This window comes from Vanessa tameamea, chromosome 16, assembly GCF_037043105.1.
Source record: "Vanessa tameamea isolate UH-Manoa-2023 chromosome 16, ilVanTame1 primary haplotype, whole genome shotgun sequence".
Classification (NCBI taxonomy): domain Eukaryota; kingdom Metazoa; phylum Arthropoda; class Insecta; order Lepidoptera; family Nymphalidae; genus Vanessa; species Vanessa tameamea.
The window spans coordinates 5,877,977-5,896,017 of record NC_087324.1 but is presented as its reverse complement, the minus strand read 5'-3'; the positions used below and the strand labels follow the sequence as shown (position 1 = coordinate 5,896,017).

Here is an 18,041-nt window from a genome sequence, read left to right as displayed (position 1 = left end):
TTCAGACTTTAATTAATGTATACTATTTCAATTATATTATTATAATTGAATCAATATCAGGCTCGTTGTATTTATAATAGGAATGTAAGTAGGTAGTATTCCAAAATCCAAATATCTTCCTAAAATAACGAAAAATTTGCTACCAATACGATAATAACCCAATGAGAAAAATTCATGTTTTTAAAAGTATTAGGTTTTAGATTTTTGTTAAAAATAAGTGTCTTTAAACTGTCATTTTATTTAGCATCTAATTACGGAAAAGATTTCTTTTTGTGTTCTCAATAAATACAAAACTCAATGGCAGAAAGCTTAAATATTTTTTTGTGACATAATTTAAATTATTTTTTTCTTTATATACAAGTACATAATATAAAAAATATTGTTTTGTTTGTATAAGTTGGTACTTAGATTACATTTTGTGTTTTGAATTTTGATGTTTCATCTGTGGTTACAAGTTTAGCTGAAGTGTATGCTGATTGGTGTTGTGAATTTAAGTCGATAATAAATTCTTCAATTTATTCGATTGAAATGTATTTTTCTTATATAATTTTTTTAAATAATTTTTACTAACATTTACTTTTAACTATTGTAAGTTATGAATCAAGCATGGGTGTAGTGAGTTATAATAAAAATAAATCTAGTTAAAGTGATGACATTAAAAAAAATTGTAAAAATGTCAACAAAATCTCAAATATCTACAGAATTAAGCGGTATGTGAAATTTAAAATGTTAAAATTGTGATTTTTATCACTGAAAGTACTATGTAGTCACACGCAATAAATATCTTCATATTAATTGGTTGATTTTTTTTTCTAGAGAGTATCAGCAATGTATTAGGGAAAAATGCCAAAATTCTCTATAAATCGCTTATTCGGATGGAATCAAGAGGTGATAAAGTAGATAACCGTGTTTTGGTGAGTCATTTGACCCGTATGATTAATTTTTAAATATTTGACCCATAAAAGTAAAACATATATATAATCCAAAATCACCAATTATATTAAATTATAATTTTAGGTAAGAAAATAAACTATTTAATAATTTATTTTTATAAATTAAGAGTTATAAATTATAATCGTATCAATAAATATAAATTCTCAAAGTAAAATATACCAAAATTATCATTAATCAAAGATGATAATAGTTGGTAATCTAAACCACTGTAAATGATCAATTTTCTGGACAATAGCATGAGTCACTTAGGTGTGTCTTGTAGTCTATGTATAGGCTGTTTATATGTGTGGTCCCTATGGAGCTTACACCCACAGTGAACAATCAGTGGTTAAATTAAGATAACAATAGTAATCTGTAATACTGCACTGACTACTAATCTATGAATACTATGTATGTGTTTATGTAATGAGAATATCACCACCGACATAGACACCAATCGGTACACCTTTATGATGATAAAAATAATCTTTTTTAAATCTATTAATATATAATTATATCATATTCCTATAATTATTACTAATTATTTGAATTGATCCATATTTAAGTAAATAAGGAAGCATTTTACGGGGATAAAGTGTAATAGTACAGACAACCCAGATATATATATTATATATTTGTTTTTTAACTTATTGTAATAATATGTTTTAGGTTGTTACTGCATTCAGGGTTTTCATAACAACAACAAAAGTGCCAACAAGGGTGAGTGTATCAATAAATATTACTGGAATTATTTCTTAACTTATGACATTTATTAAAAAATAATAGTTCATTTAAGATTTTGTATAATATTTATTTTTAAAGAAATAAATTTGTCATTAAGAGTTATTATGCCCATAAGCTTTTGGCTTGGAAATATTAACATGAAGACTGAATAATAATAAATAATTTATTAATAAAACAAAAAAAAGATAGCCCAGTGGTTAGAATGTGTGCCTCTTAACCGATGATTGCGGGTTCAAACCCGGGCAAGCACCACTGAATTTTCGTTTGCTTAATATGTGTTTATAATTCATCTCGTTCTTGGTGGTGAAGGAAAAAATTGTGAGGAAACCTGCATGTGTCTAATTTCAACAAAATTTTGCTTGAAAGTAGTAGTTGAATAAAAAAATTCACATACATACATGCACCATGATAACATCACACTTTTTTAGGCAATCGTGTAAAACGAGAATTACTCTTTAAATATTATACATATATTTACATTTACATATAATTGGAACCTTTGCTCAAGTAGAAGTTAATTTAATTTTTTCACAAAAATATTTTGCACAATATATTAAAACACTAAATACAAAGATGTACCCATTAATACCTAACATACTTTTTTAACCAATTAAAAAAACAATATTTTAGAATCTTTTTAAATTTTAGGTTTTTTAAATTAAAAAGACATCTAAAACTGTTTAAGTTTATTGTTATAAAATAGTTATCTTTAATCTGTTATACACATCATTGCTTATTTAATAAACAATATACAAAAACATATATTATATAACAATACATTATTATAAGCTCTTTATTGTATCTTCTATAGCATAAACATAATAATGCTGTCACTTAATAAACAAAACTTGTTTATATTTTGATAATTGTATTTTCTTCCAGATTGACAATGGATTTCACTTAATGGAAATAGAAGCTTTAGAGAGTAAGAAGGCGAATCATTTGTCGATAACGCTAATCCACGAGCACAAACCAGTGTCGATCCTAATAGGTAAGCCATAGACTGTGACCATTGTTTGCTAATTTCGACCTTGACACGGAATAATGATTCATAATATATTTTTTAATTTTTTATTGGTAATTATAGAGAAAAGCCAAAAAGGTCAACATACAATAATGTTGATTTTTATAAAAGAAAGAAATGTCTTCTGCTAATTAAAATCTAACATATATTTTAATAAGAATTAAATGGTTTGTGTTCATTTGTTATCATGAATTAATTAATGAATTTTGATCGTAAGATTTGTAAAACTACATACATTTATGCTAATACTATATTATAAAAGTAGGTTATCGTATGTACGATATAAGAAATGAAAACTAATGAACGTAATGAAATACTTGAGTAATAACTACGTGTCTTGACTTTCAGGCGAGGAGGGGACTTCCGAAGGCGTTATTAATGCTATTCACGCGCTGATTGCGGCATTTGATGACTTATTTCCTAATGTAGCTATGGAGGACATTGTTACAAAGGTTTGCTTAACACCTAATTATATATTCAATTTGTGTTTATTTTTAATTGGAAGCCGTAAATAACTGGAGTGTTTTTTATTAGCTTAATTAGTTCGTTAACTTCGCTTCCATTGTGGATATTTTAATTGACTAGTGTTCGTGTGGTCGGATTATAATTTTTTTTTGAAAATTTTTTTGTACATATGTTACTTTGTATGTTTCGAATATTTCCATTTCTGTTCATATTTCCTGGTATTGAACCGTTTAGCCTTTACCTAATTAAATATAGATAATAACCATGTTAATAAGTTTAGTCAATTTTAGTAGAATATAAGTTTTAAACTTTATATTCTATATCGCAGTCTATACCGCAACAATTCCTATAAAGGAATCATAGTAACATTAAAAAAAAATAACAGTTGGGTCTTACAGTAAAACGTAAAAAATCTTGTAATGTTTAAATTCTATCAAATTCCTAAGAATATACGGAAATTCCTAAATACGGAGTTACTGAAACTGTTATCCCTGTACTAAGTATTAACAAAACCAATAGCCGGGCGATTGGGCGAACGCTACAGAGCTTGATATGATACAGCAACAAGGCTGATGGGATTAAAAACTTCTCTTCTTTTAGTCCGGCTTGGAACGTTAAAAATGTCACTTAATATATATTAACAATATGCATTTATTGTACGTATAAACCTTCCTCTTGAATCAATTTGTCTATTGATGAAAACCGCATTACATATTTTTTAATTAATCCGTTGCGTTGTGCAAAAGATCCAGGCGGACGGACGGCAGAAAGCGACTTTGTTTTGTAGAGATGTAAAAGAAGGTTTAATTTAACTTGTTGTTTATTATGTATATACATTTTCATATGGAAAATAAACAATTTGTTTGAATCCACCTGCAAAATAATTTTGTAGTGTAGTACAGAAGTTGAACGAGGATAATTAACATTACTATTGCTTTTAAGTAATAATATAATTTGTTTCGCTAATCAGTACGAGTTGCAACAGCTTTTGTAATGTCCTACCTGCTAATTTATAACGTGACTTGATTACGAATTTCGTCATAAACATTCTAATGAAAAATATTTTTTTATTTTGGTCGCACGATGCTAGCCTTTATCAAGCATTCTTACATTCCTGTTATTTTCCTCAACTCGGTTTCATTTTTACTAACGATAAACAATAGATTTTTTTTTTCTATTCATTCTATTAATTAATTAACATATTTATTTTTATGTTACTGATTAATATTATTAACCTTAAGGTTAAAACGCCTCCATTTTTTTTTCAGTGAACCTTCTGCCCAATTGCTTCCAACTTTCCAATATAAGATTATTATATTATATATCTAGTTCCCTTAATTCTATTGAATCACTCATCTGCAACCCAAATATAGCTACTCTTTCAGCAGCAGTGTGGAGGATACGGATTTCATAGCGTAAGATTTAGATTCATAGATAAGATTCGTCCATCGATTGAAATCCCCCAAAACGAGTCAAATTGGCAATTAAATTGGTATTGTAGTATTGGTGTTTTCATTATAAATTACAAATGCGAAAGTAACTCTGTCTGTCTGTTGCTCTTTCGTGCCGAAATTGAAATTTGGTATGAAGTAAGCTTTAACAAAGGAAGGATAGGCTACTTTTTACGCTTAACCCCTAAAACGCGAGCGAATTATGATAAATCAATTCATAGCATATATTGACCCAGGTGATTAACGATATGAAAATAATGTTGTCCGTTTATCTTATTGGTAAATATTGTGTTGTTTTTTTTCTAAATATATTCTAAATATATTTATCTATTTCAGGTAAATTTACCGTTTCCACTGCAACCAGTAAGCGGTACTAGAAAACATTCCACGTGTGGTGATTTTTCGAATCAATATGCTGCCATGTGTGATCTCTGTCAGACACCCTTCAGGTAAATCTATCGAATGTTGTAGAAACTTTTATATATTTATAATCCATGAAATGATAAAATTATATTTTGTGTTATTACAGAGCCGAGGTTGCATGGGACATCGATACGATATACTTAGCGCATGATATAAGAATGCTTCATTTAAAAGATTTTGACCATTTGGATCAAAGGTAAATACCCCATAATTTAATTGTATTTTTTTCTTTCTATATAATTTTCAAATGAGCTTAACATAAGATTAACCATTCAATGTAAAATTTTAAGTTATGTAATGAAATACCGATATAATATATAAATATTGTAAGCGATTTTAATGTTGAATACTGTATATGGTAGAAAAAGAATCAATTTTTAAAACAACGATATCGGTTCGGCTCGCTACGTTTATATAATTGTATATCCCAGTAGCTATATCAAGCTCGTCATAAAAATATCATATCTACATAAATAATTGCTCAACCGCCACACAAAACAGGATAACATCATATTAATACTTCTATATTGGAAACAGATTGACTCAACTTTTATAATAAATGTATCTATGATCCCCTCACCTCGGTGGGGGCGCACAGGGACCTAATCCCGCTGGTGATGGCGCTGCAGCACAACACGTGGTTCGACGGCGTGTGCGGCGACGGCGTGCGCGTGGGCGGCGAGGCGTGGGAGGCCGTGGCGCGCCTGCTGCGCGCCGCCGCGCCGCCGCCCCGGCAGCTGAGCTGGCGCGGCGCCGCGCTGCGCCACGACCACGCCGCGCGCCTCGGCCACGCGCTCGCCCGCGCGCGCCACCCGCCCGCCATGCACACCGTCGACCTCTCGCAGAACCACATCGAGGACAAGGGTGAGCGCGCCGGCGGACCAGTAGTATTCAGATTGTCATCTTTAGGGTGCTGGTGATGTTTAGTGAAACGAGCTCGAATCGCTCCAATGAAGGAATGACAGTACATATTTGTCTTATTTATGAACAGAATTAACTTTTTCTTTTCTACCGATGTATTGTGAAACAGACGCAGTAGTAGTTTCGTGCGTTGAAGTCATATGAATGACGTGCAATGTCCTAGACCGCACTAGCAGCGGTAGAACTACGCAACGCAATACAGCATGTCAGTTTTATCTCAATCGATTTCATTTAAACAATCTTTATTACATTTATTAGATTTCTTCAGCGAAAAGTTTACAAACTATAAATCTATTACGAGAGTTTAAAAAATATAATAATAATTTTTGTTCGCAGGAGCCATCAGTATGCTTACAGGGCTAGGGAACAACCCGGACGGGTTGAGGTACATAGCGCTGTCGCAGTGCGGACTGACCGGCAAGACGGTGTCCCACCTGGCGGTCATGCTCAACGACAGTCCGTGCCATCTCTCCACGCTCTCCCACTTGGATCTGTCGCACAATAACCTTAAGGACGACGTTCACGTGAGTTACTTATTTATTTAGTTCAGAAGTCCCGTTTAATGTGGAATGCGAACGATGTTAACGATTATAATAATAATTATGTTTGAAAATCTTCAATTATATCCTTTCTTTGTTTCAGAACTTGTATAATTTTTTAGCTCAACCTAACGTATTAAAACATTTGAATTTGATAAATACGGAAACTACTTTGGAAAATGTAAGTATTGCTTATGAAATTATTATTTTTAAATTTTCAACCAAGCATTACCATAATAAATTATAGTCTGCATTATATAATTTGCATATCAATAATGTTGAGCTAGTCATATTCGAATCAAGGATATTGCTGATTGACAAAATGGTCCTTATATAGTTTATGGACATTTAAAACTAATTTGAATTGTTGACATGACAGCACAACAATCTTGCAAATTGTTAAAGTGACCGGATGAGAACGATTAGGTTCGAGTTGGATTATATTTTGAACATGTTACATATTATTTTAACGTATATATATTTCAACAGAAAATATCTAAGCAAATAGCATAAGTATAAGTTTTACGGTTTTTGTACTGGGGTAGTTCTGGTAGGTTTTAAGTCTGGGGTAGACAAATATGGCGACTGTCAATTATTTATCATTGATTGTACGAAAACTGATAATTATGTTAAATCGGGCATGACATTAAAATCAATTAATATTTACGGACAGCGTAGGTCACGGACATTAATTATTCCCTATCTTATTTTTGACTGTAATCACATCCAGCGTCCTCGCACAGAAAGGGTACCTTTTCTGGCGCACTGGCGGGTTTGTTTTATCCATGCCGGTGCAACCTTTGGCGACTGAGTCTCAGCGGTTCATATAATATACGAGTAACGAAAAATCCAAACGAGATTATAAGTCTATGTGTATCTGTGAGACGTCTAGTGGTAGATGTGAACACCAGGGCTCCCGCTGAGTCTGCCAAGCTTGGTGCGGCTAGATATGACTCGACGTGAAGTGGTAACGTCCACGGGCACGTGGTGGCCGGCGGTGTGCGCAGTACAGACGTTGTGTCAGATGTGGGGCGCGCTGTTGCGCGGCTGCGCGGCGCGGCTGGCGACGCTGCTGCTGGCGCGCAACCCGTGGTCGGCGGCGCGACGCCCGCGCGACCCGCCGCCCTCCTTCCGGCAGTTCTTCACGGCCTGCCTCGCACTCACGGACCTCGACTTCTCGTATTGCAAGATGCCTCCGGACGCGCTCAAGTACGCGTCGATTCTCATTTTCTCATATACTATAGTTTGTTCGCATCGAATATCTTCAATCGATGGAAAAACCCTGTTTGCATGTATTTGTCTCTAGAACGAGAAAAACATGTACCTATTCTGTGTGACTGCGATTAATTCTAGGTCGCATCAATATTTTATATCAGATTAGTGCGGCAATTTAACTGTGGAAGCATTGCTTCGATGCTTCGTGTACATGGCGTGGGAACGCAAACTTATTACTTGTGCCCCAGGAGCTTGCTGCTGGGGCTGGCGTGCAACGAGAGCGCGGCGGGCGTGAAGCTGAACCTGGCGGGCGTGCTGTCGTCGTCGCAGGCGGCGCACGTGCTGGAGTCGTGCGTGCACGGCGTGCGCTGCCTGCAGGCGCTCGACCTGTCCGATAACAGTAAGTGTGATTGTCTGGAAATTCGTCATATTAAATAGGATATTAAGTACAAGTTACTTGAAACTAAATGTTGTATGGTCTATCGTCGACATAGATCTGTTAACTTTATTTTATAAATGCTTTTTTTTATCTTATCTAATTTTCTTTCTAATTATTTTTTTTATTATTTTTAATTCTAATTATTCTAATTGTAATTATTTTCATATTATAAAAATATTTTTTTATTATAAAATATCTAATGGAAAAATATATGCATTAGAATATAAACAAATATTATAATAATTATACTTTTGATTTATCAACAGGCATGGAATTCGAATTATCCGGAATAGTGAGGGCAATAGGAAAGAATCATTCGATAACACAATTATCTTTAAGCAAGTTGACTGGAAAAAGGTCGTATGCGCCACCGTTAATTCAGGTAAAATACTGTCATCAATTAAATATTATATATTATTTAGGGAATTCTGATTAACTTATTTTGCTTACAGGGTTTAGTTCACGTACTACAAGAACCTGATACAGCTTTGACAACATTAGATCTTAGCGATTGTAAACTTAAGGTAAAATCTATCCGGATATTTTATCGTACTTTAACCAGAACTGAGTTATTTATTACACATACATTTTTAACCTTTAGTTTAGTTTAATAATATATTGTCATTCTTCATTATAGAGTGACCTGTACGGTCTACTGAACGCGTTGGGAGGCGCGCGGAGATTGCGCACGTTAGACGTGGGCGGCAACCTCGCGGGCGACGCCGGCGCGCGGCTGCTGGCCAAGGCGCTGCAGTGCAACTGCACGCTGCACACTCTGTACATAGACAGGAACGCGTTCAGTTTGCAAGGTTAAACCTTACCACCTCTTAGTCTAATTATACAAACTTAAAGACTCAAAATTATTTTATCATCGTATAATATTTTATACGATGATAAAACGCAACTACAGAATCGCCAAAAATGACGGCTTATTTCATTTGTGTAGTATATTAGAAATGTAACACATCCCAAACTCGCTTCCTTTCAATAATAATTCGTGCGACGGCAATGCGCGGTGGTGTCGACGCGCGGTGCGCTGGCAGTAAGCGAATGGTGTGCGCAGGTCTGACGGACATCGCGACGGCGCTGCGGCGCTCGGTGAGCGTGCGGCGCGTGGAGTTCCCCGGCTGCGACGCGGCGGCGGGCGGCCGCGGGGCCTCGGAGCGCGTCGCCACGCTGTGGCGCGACCTGCACGAGAGGTGCGCCCCGCCCTACCGCGCGACGGCGGCTGACCTGCCCCACCTAACGCACGCGCGCTTGCAGGCTGGCGACCAACGGCTCGTCGGGGCAGAGCGGGCGCGTGCGCGCGCTGGCGCTGGAGCGCGCGTGGGCGGGCGGCGAGGCGGCGGCGGCGCTGGCGGCGCAGGCGGCGGCCGCGCTGCCCCCCCCGCCGCTGCCCGCCGCCACCGAGCGCGCCGCGGCCGCCGCGCACCACCTGCTGCACCAGTACCTCCAGGTAGGCGAGACTATTAATTCTTGTTTATTTGAGCCCTCTACTTTATTCAGTAAATAGGTACGTTTTCTTACATATTTATTTAATATTACATAAAATTTTTAAGTGTATGACCAAATCTAATCTATGAAATATAGCAAAAAAACTCAAGCGATTCCTGGCTAAGAATATTGCTATTTAAAATTGCGCCTGATGCTCCTATGAGTATTTTTCTATTCCTCATAATTTCGGATTTGTCTTTCCAGTTTTAAGATTCACCTGTATACATTACCTATATTCGTTATCCATGACAGAATAATTCGACTGGTGGTTCTTGTTTCCTATTATATTTATCTTAAATTTAATTTTCTTGTATAAAAACTTTGCCAGAGGTGTAGCGAAGTGTTTGCCGCTATGGGTGGCAACGGTGGTGGCAGTGAGCTCGTGACTTTGCAAGCCGTGCGCGATGCTATGGCGCCCTGCAACAACACTCTACAGGATTTGCTCAAGTAATGTTTAATAAAAGTTAATATTAATATATAATGCAATTAAATACTTTCAGTCAAACCCAAAGAAATTGTTGAATATATCAAATAATTTTATTACTTTTTATTAATCAGGATTCCCTCAGTTATTTATTAAGGATTTTCATGTAAGGGGCGAGTTGAAATAACATCATCAATCGACGTTTACTAACACACAATACATCTGTCGTGCAGCGAAGCGGTCGAGAGACTGGCGTTGTCAGCGTGCGAGAGTGTGGAGGGTGCGGAGAGCGATCGCGGCCCGGTCATCGACCCCGAGATGCCCGACCTGCTCTCGCCCATCTCGCACTCCGGGGTGAGAGTCATAATACACTTGATCCTTTATGGATCCACCGGAATAAAATCAAGTCGTTTGGGGTCGTCCCATTACAGAATCTTTCTGGCAAAATATGTTTAACTAAAATTAAAACATTCAGTAAGTGTATACCTGGTGTTCACACTTTAAGTGTAAGATCACAAAATCTGATTGCAATTGCTGAATACATTGAATAGCTAACCGCATCCATACACTAAATACAATTTACTTTCTTTCATAATTTTTAACTCTATCCTTTTTGACTTCTAACATTTTCTTTAATTTTCATGCCATCACAGAAGTTGGATTATTTGAATTTGGTAAGAAATATATGAATTTTATTCATCAATGTACCAAAATTTATTTTTTTAAAGTTGGCCTAATATATTATTGACGCATAATGGTCCGCCGATTATACTGTCGAAGCATCATTGAATCCGTGAGGACTGACCGTGCGTCCCCGTAGGCCACGCCGCTGGGCTGCCGGCGCCGCGAGCGCGGGCGACGCGTGCGGCCCAAGTCCGTGGCCGAGCAGCAGCAGTGCAGCAGCAACGAGATGCTGTCCCTGCCGCCGCTGCACGCCGAGGCCGCCGACGCACTCGCCGAGCTGCCGGCGCACACGCTGCGGCACCTCGTCAAAGGTGTGGCAGTAATATAGGCAGTTGTGTAAATGGCGAGATTTGTTCAAACTCCTAGTTAATACTTGCTCTTGTTAAATTATTTATTTTATTAACATTTTTACAGGTCGACCGAGAAGAGCAAAAACTAGAGCGCCGACGCGACCCGTTACCGATCAATCACAAGATATAGATGAGGGTATTATATTTTACTAATTAAACTCTGGCAGCTGTTACAATTACATTTAATACAACATAAAATGCTATGATATGATAATCGACCTAAATTTCGTTACCGTCAATGAATTTTGCAGCATTATTGTACACATTGACAATGACAAAATATAAAAACAAGCTCTATAAAAATCTATCTTATCCAACAGATTATAAACACTACGTTTTGAATGTGTAATTAATAAATAAATATATTGAAGATATTCATTCGGTTGTAAAATTAATTAAACTCAAACCTGGTGGGAGATCGAGATGTGAAAGCGTAGCGCCCGACAGGGCTGGACGAGTTCTGGCGCGCGTGCCGCACGCCGCCCGGCAGCGAGGAGGCGTCGTCGCTGTCGGCGCGCACGCCGCTCACGTCGCGCTCGCTGCACTCGCTGTCGTCGCTGGCGTCCGCCTCGCCCGCCTCGCCCGCCTCGCCGTCGCCGCTGCGCCACTCGCCCACGCTGCGCCGCGACGACACCATGTGCGTATCCACACCTTAACATCTGTAGGTAACCTCGGGAATAAGCCAGGCTCTGTCTGCGACCGCTCCTTGCATATAGAACACTGTATGAAATATCCTGTAAAACAAAGCATTGAGTTATTGTTATCGGTAACATTGAGAAATCATTTATGCGCTCAAAATTATTTACAGGTACAGCGTAACATCTGGCGAAAGCACACCGGTTCTCCTAGAGTGTGGTAAGTTTTGTAATTATAATCACCGAAAATATTTTTCGTGTACTTATTGAGCAATACTGATTTATTCAATAATATGAGTTTTTAATGTAATAGAAGTGTCTCGATGCAAATCTTCGGACAACGTGGGCATTAAGGCGGCACCCACCACGCCACCACCATCGCGTTCATCTGATAATGTCAACACAATGGGTAAAAGATATAAAAAAATATTGTCTGTCTTGTGTGAAACTATGGCAAGTGTTCGTCCAACACAACTCGAAGTGTATTGTTGACACGGCTTATGTAATATTGTTTGACGCCTCCGAGTGTACTGAACCTGATGTAGTCCATACTAGCACATGAGCTTTGATGCTTTGTTTTAAATAGGCCTTGTTATGTATATATGGCCTGGTTATATTATTTAACATACATATATTGCATAAACAGCTTCAAATTTCAGTAAAATTAAAAAAAAACACTGTAGATAGACAAAAATACGATGCATTATGGATTTGATCCACACAAGTACTTGCTCTAGATTAGTCTATGCATAAATATATTTTTAAAAAGGTAATTTATTGATATCAAACATTGGGTGCATCATGAAGATTATCAATTTTGGAAAACTCTATCATGAGTAATTTATTTAAATACTTACATACAATTTTCTCTTTAATTTACACCAATATTTATATTAAATACGCTGGTAAAAAACAAAAAAAAAACAATGAAAGAACAAGGCTTGGTTTTTATAAAATGGTTTATGTTATTATCAATTTAGAATAACACCTGGCACTGCAATATACTTTAATAATATTATTTTCAAATGGAATGAAAGGAAACCTGCGCTCGGTGATAACAGGAGGGTTGATTGATGTGAGCATAATCGAATCCGCTTGGCTAACCGTGTGTGTGACGCAGCGACTGGACGTATTCGTACACAGACACTATCGGACAGCAGACGCCCAGGGCCTCCGACCCGCCTACATTGATATTGACATCGAATTGGTACGCATGAACCAATTCTCTTCCTCATTTGCGATGCGAAAGGCTAAGAGGTGCAGGACACTCCTCGGCGTCTGCTTTCCGATATAACTGGATTGCGCTTAACGAGTCACGGCGGCATCGGCGTGCGCGAGCGTGCGTGCGCCCGAGTGCGTGCGCGTGCGCGCGTGTGAGAGGTAACGTGTGGGTTGGTGGGCAGGCAACGGCTGCGCGCGCGGCGGCGGCAAGGCGCGGCCGTGGTCGGTGGCGGGCGGCAACGCCGACAGCGCCGCGCTCTGCACCACAGGTACCGAGCACCCGCAGCCTCGCTGTGCCGGTCGCACAGATTGTCGCACCGCTCCCACTTAGATGTTGCGACTGAACTATTCACTTTTAAAAAAATATCCAAATCACACAATTGCAACTCACTTATGTGGAGATGACGTCGATGATTTCTTGATTCTTTTTTGTAAGTGAATAACAAAATTAAAACTTGGCCGCGTCTGGCGCGATGGTTAAATTTAATAATAAAATTATATTTAAAGGCTCAACAAAATGTTCGCATGGCAGTTATTTGTTGCTTAGAATATCGATTATTCGATTGATATGTTGTTTATAGTCCGCAATGAAAGTAAATGATACCGGATATAAGATGTAAGATGCATTGGCAATAATGAAAGTCTTGTAAATGTACAATTTGAGACGTCGTTTTGTTGAGCTAACGTTGTGGTGGTGGTCGACAGAGGGCGTGGAGGCGTGCGTGGGCGGCAGCATCGTGGGCATCACCCCCGGCGCCGCACTAACCAGTAACATTACACACGCTATCCCTTACTAGCTAGCGCAGCCCGCAGGCAGTGTCGTCCGCTTGTAGGTACGCTTGCCGCTTTCCATGTTCACTGTCTTATGTGTTTATTGTATACCGCACGTGAGGTATACCTGGATGGGTAAGGATCGTAGGGTTTTAAAAACTATTATTTTTTTATCATGCTTCATTTATTTAAAATTCGAATCAAAGCAATTCCAAGTTCAATTTTCTTTCGCACTTAGAAATAAATGCTGAGTTGTTCAATAGATAGCTCTGTTATATAAGGAAACGGAAACATGATAAAAAAAAACTTTTCTGAAGCAATTAACTCGCGATACTCGGGCTGGATTATGTTAACAAAATAACATATTATTTTAGCTAAGCAAAGCACTACTGTAACCATTTATTCTATAACTAACTTATCAACTTAATTATACCTAATAAATGCATGGTCTATCTAATTTGATAATGTCTAACGCCTGAAAGCAGTGGCGTTACATGATACATCCCTTAAAACACAAAAGTAGATAATGTTACTTATACAACAAACTATGATATGATAAAAATAGTATATACAAGTACGTAACATATACATACGTTGCGTTAGGGGGTGCGATACAAAACCCAATGTACGCCACTGCCCAAAGCATGCTGTTAAAATTGTGTAGTTGACAAAAATACGCAATTTGCATAGTTTTTAATTAACTTTTCAGTCAATTCATTATCTTTAAGAATTTTACTATATTAATGAGGGTTTCCTAAAGTTAATATGAATTTTGCAAAAACAAGATATGTATATAACTAGTCTCTGGCAAAATACTAAGACAAAACTATTATACTTCTAAAATCATTGCGGTCAAATACCCAATGTCTTGTCACGTCATTGTGTTGACTAAGGGAGTATTTTAGGTACTATTTATTTAATTTTCTCCTAGAAATGGGTAAAATTGGTTTTCAATAGGTGTAAATATTTTATTTTCATTATAGCATGGTAATTTATAAGATTGGATTATATTTATCAATTATTTCTCTTTTTTTTAGAGAAACTGAATTAAACAATTTTACTGACATTTTTTAAGTTATATATTTAACAATTTCAGGTTCAATGATGCGTGATCACCCTTTAACTCCTGGTGAGTAAGTTTTTTAATATTTTTAAAAGTTGTACATTTACAGTAGAACCTCTGTTAGTCTTAATGTTAGTTACATAGATTAAGCTTGAATAAAAAATAAAATGATTTTAAGTGTGAATGCTCGGGAGCGAAGCACCAGAAATAAACTAATAAAAATATTACCAATTTTGTTACAGAGGGCACAGAGGCCTGAACGAAGCACAAGTAAGTGTGATGAAGCTATCGTGATAAGCTGAGCAGGGTTAACAATGAATCGGACTTTATCTCTCATGCTCACTATTGTGCCAGTTAGAAGTTAGGCTCTAGTTACTCATTCATAGTCAAGATGACAACATACGCTGTGTTCGAAGACACCGTTTCGTTCTTTCAATACTGAATGTTTTATATAGTATTTAATTCTGCTAATAATTAATAGTTGATACGGCATAATAATTCCAAGTAAATGCTAGGTAAGGTATTCGAACCATATAATCGTTTTTTATTAACTGTGATGAGTTAGTATTATTTTGTAGCATATTATATACAATATTTTATCGTCTATGTTATATTCTCACTGCTTGTACTGAGCACACCATGTGATTATTTTAGTCTCGCAATCCTCGAGGGAAGTTATTATGGCCATTTTCTCTCGAATTATCTAGAACATTTATTTAAGGCAGATTATTATTGTTGTCATATCTTTTAAGTTATTCTTACGCATTTACACGCATGTTTAAGTCCTTATTTATCCTTATATTATATAAATCCTACACATCTAAGACATACATGGATTAAAAATTATAACTAATTGATATAAAATTTACATATATTCGAGAGGCTTGTTTTCAGCGATTTTACACGTAACTCGTACCGGTTCGAGTGCCATATACCGTTGTTTGATTATTTTCGTTGGCTACGTGATGAGGAAAAACTTCATTGCCGATAAATAACTAATTGGTCTTACTAGTCATATAAATAAAAGGCCTAAAGATTACGCACAACATGTTTTACAAATATTATATTGTAAGAATTACGAATATTTCTGTTAAAAAAAATTCATGATGATATCTTCCATTTTTTACATTCCTTTATGTGTACAGATTAAGGCTCGACTATCTCTAAAATTGATCAAGTGTGATTTTTTAAATAAAGTTCAAATGCGAGATAAATTTTAGACTATTGCAGTTGCATTGTAAGGTTCAATTTTACGATACATTATAGTAAGTGTAGAGAACTCGCCCCATAACTTTTAAGTGTTCACTAGAATAATTATAAAATCAATTATTATATTATTCATTTATCTTTTGAAAATAAGGCTGTATTTTATTGAATTTTCATGTACGTAAATTACTGATTGAAATTAGATGTATGATATTATACTATTATTAAATTATTTCATAGTATTTTTATATTCATTCCAATTATTCGGTTTTGTGTAGTTTTTTGGTACCAGACTGATTTTAGGTACTTTTATTTTATGGTGCAATTTATGTCTAGAGCGTTGTGATAATCTGTTTTAAATTACAATATAATATTATACAACATGAACTTTGTTTTGTTTTATCCTTCCTTCAAATATATTATAGAACTCCGATGGATTTAAAATTATAAAAATAATAGATTTACTGTTATTAGTATTGTAATAGGTTTATACTCTCTCTGCGATATACATTTTTTTTTACGCAATGGAATCCTTCAGAAAGGTACCCGGTATTGTTACATATCGATAGTCCACCATCGATAGACTATCGATAGTTAAGGTGTAATCGATACTATCGATAGTCTATCGATAGTATTGTCGCGTGTCAATACTATCGATACTATCGATAGCTTCCCATGAGCAATACTATTGATACTATCGATAGTTTTGCAAAAACCATTACTTTAACCTAAACTATCGATAGTTTTGTGCTATCGATAGTATTGATAGTAATTTCCGATAGTATTACTTTCTCAAGATAAGTAATTTAGTAGGCCAACTATAGTGTATATTTAAATGAATGAAATTAAATTTACCACAATATTTGTTTTTAGAATTAAGACATTTTGTTCGGAATAAGGAATAATGAAAAATTTAAATGTGAAAAATGTTGACAATATTTTTTGTGTTTGGTTTATGAATAAACATTATAAATACTCATAACATTAAAAAAACTTTTAGGAGGACGATGGCATTACAATGAAACTTTGTAGTAATCTTGTGTAGCGATTAGAATAAATTACGAATACATTACTTACATTAAAAAACTAATACTATAAAAAAATCGCTGGCTATCGATAGCACAAAACTATCGATAGTCTAAAATTATCGATACTATCGATAGTAGCAATAGTATCGCTACTACCAATAGTATTGCTTACAGAGAGCTAGCGAACCTATCACGGAGAGCTATCGATATCCTGAATAGTTTTTGAGGTCAACTATCGATAGTTCTGCAACTGAAACCTGGTTATTGGCAGTAAGGCAATTGAGTGGTAATGGTAACTTTAATTAATCTTTTAATATAATAATTCAAAAATGCTTATATATAATGAGATTTTATATGTATAATTTTAGAAGTCTCAATAAGTAAGCCAACTCTTAAAATTTGATTCATTAGAAAGAATATTTATATAATTGTTTATCCAATATTAATCATGTCTTGTTTTAATAATTTTCGTTGTTAAGGAAATGGTAGTATAATTAAATTATTTTTGACAAAGCTGTGAAGTTAATGTGTTGAAATAAAAGGCATTATTAGACACATTCATGTATTTAACAAAAAAATATTTACAGTAATTGTGTTCTATATGAAAAACCAAAAAATCGTTTTTTAACAAGAAAACGAACATCACATTTCCGTAGTACAAAAAAATATATAATTCAAACATATTTTTTTCTGCATAATGTATCATAAAATAAATCCTGCAAAATACTTGATACTTTTAAATACAATGAAACTTTAAAAAGATATATGACTGACGAAATATTAAATATTGATATAAAGACACACGCACCCCTTTTTTTTGTCAAAATTTAATCATTACAATTGCATAGCAATTTGAAGCATATTTTTGAAAATTTGAATTAACATGGATTTAATTATAACAAAATACATTGTCGTATAAAATCAAAGTTTGATGGCATATACAACATTCAAATTTCAAGGAATAAAATATTTAATATATAAATAAATTTAAAGTGAAAATTATGTTTATAA

The 18,041-nt window shown here is 35.5% G+C and overlaps 1 protein-coding gene across 8 annotated transcripts; it reads left to right on the top strand.

Moving 5' to 3' along the window:
* The first annotated feature begins 428 nt into the window (after window positions 1-428).
* On the top strand, window positions 429-16,385 carry LOC113393902 (F-actin-uncapping protein LRRC16A). 8 transcript variants are annotated; one of them, XR_010309376.1, is made up of 29 exons: window positions 429-710; window positions 817-914; window positions 1,603-1,653; window positions 2,560-2,668; window positions 3,050-3,153; window positions 4,954-5,066; window positions 5,147-5,236; window positions 5,639-5,904; window positions 6,298-6,485; window positions 6,604-6,681; window positions 7,525-7,709; window positions 7,964-8,115; window positions 8,421-8,536; window positions 8,607-8,678; window positions 8,792-8,963; window positions 9,218-9,353; window positions 9,418-9,610; window positions 9,977-10,095; window positions 10,306-10,426; window positions 10,726-10,746; window positions 10,893-11,067; window positions 11,171-11,242; window positions 11,554-11,743; window positions 11,915-11,961; window positions 12,055-12,150; window positions 13,145-13,231; window positions 13,668-13,795; window positions 14,830-14,862; window positions 15,039-16,385. XR_010309376.1 is itself a non-coding variant. In XM_064217263.1 (29 exons), exons 1-29 carry the CDS (start codon window positions 650-652, stop codon window positions 15,053-15,055), a joined length of 3,225 nt encoding a protein of 1,074 aa, XP_064073333.1. In that variant the 5' UTR covers window positions 429-649; the 3' UTR covers window positions 15,056-16,385. The 8 variants fall into 8 exon arrangements, 5 of the variants coding, with proteins under 5 accessions (XP_064073333.1, XP_064073336.1, XP_064073334.1 ...); XM_064217263.1 differs by having other exon boundaries at window positions 13,668-13,730; XR_010309377.1 differs by lacking the exon at window positions 10,726-10,746.
* Window positions 16,386-18,041: the final 1,656 nt, after the last annotated feature.

Bases quoted from the DNA above. Each gene is read 5' to 3' on its own strand.
- LOC113393902 (XM_064217263.1), top strand. From the start codon at position 650: ATGACATTAAAAAAAATTGTAAAAATGTCAACAAAATCTCAAATATCT. The intron at 5,237-5,638 runs GTAAATACCCCA...GGGGGCGCACAG, and splicing joins TTTGACCATTTGGATCAAAG to GGACCTAATCCCGCTGGTGA. The intron at 8,116-8,420 runs GTAAGTGTGATT...ATTTATCAACAG, and splicing joins GCTCGACCTGTCCGATAACA to GCATGGAATTCGAATTATCC.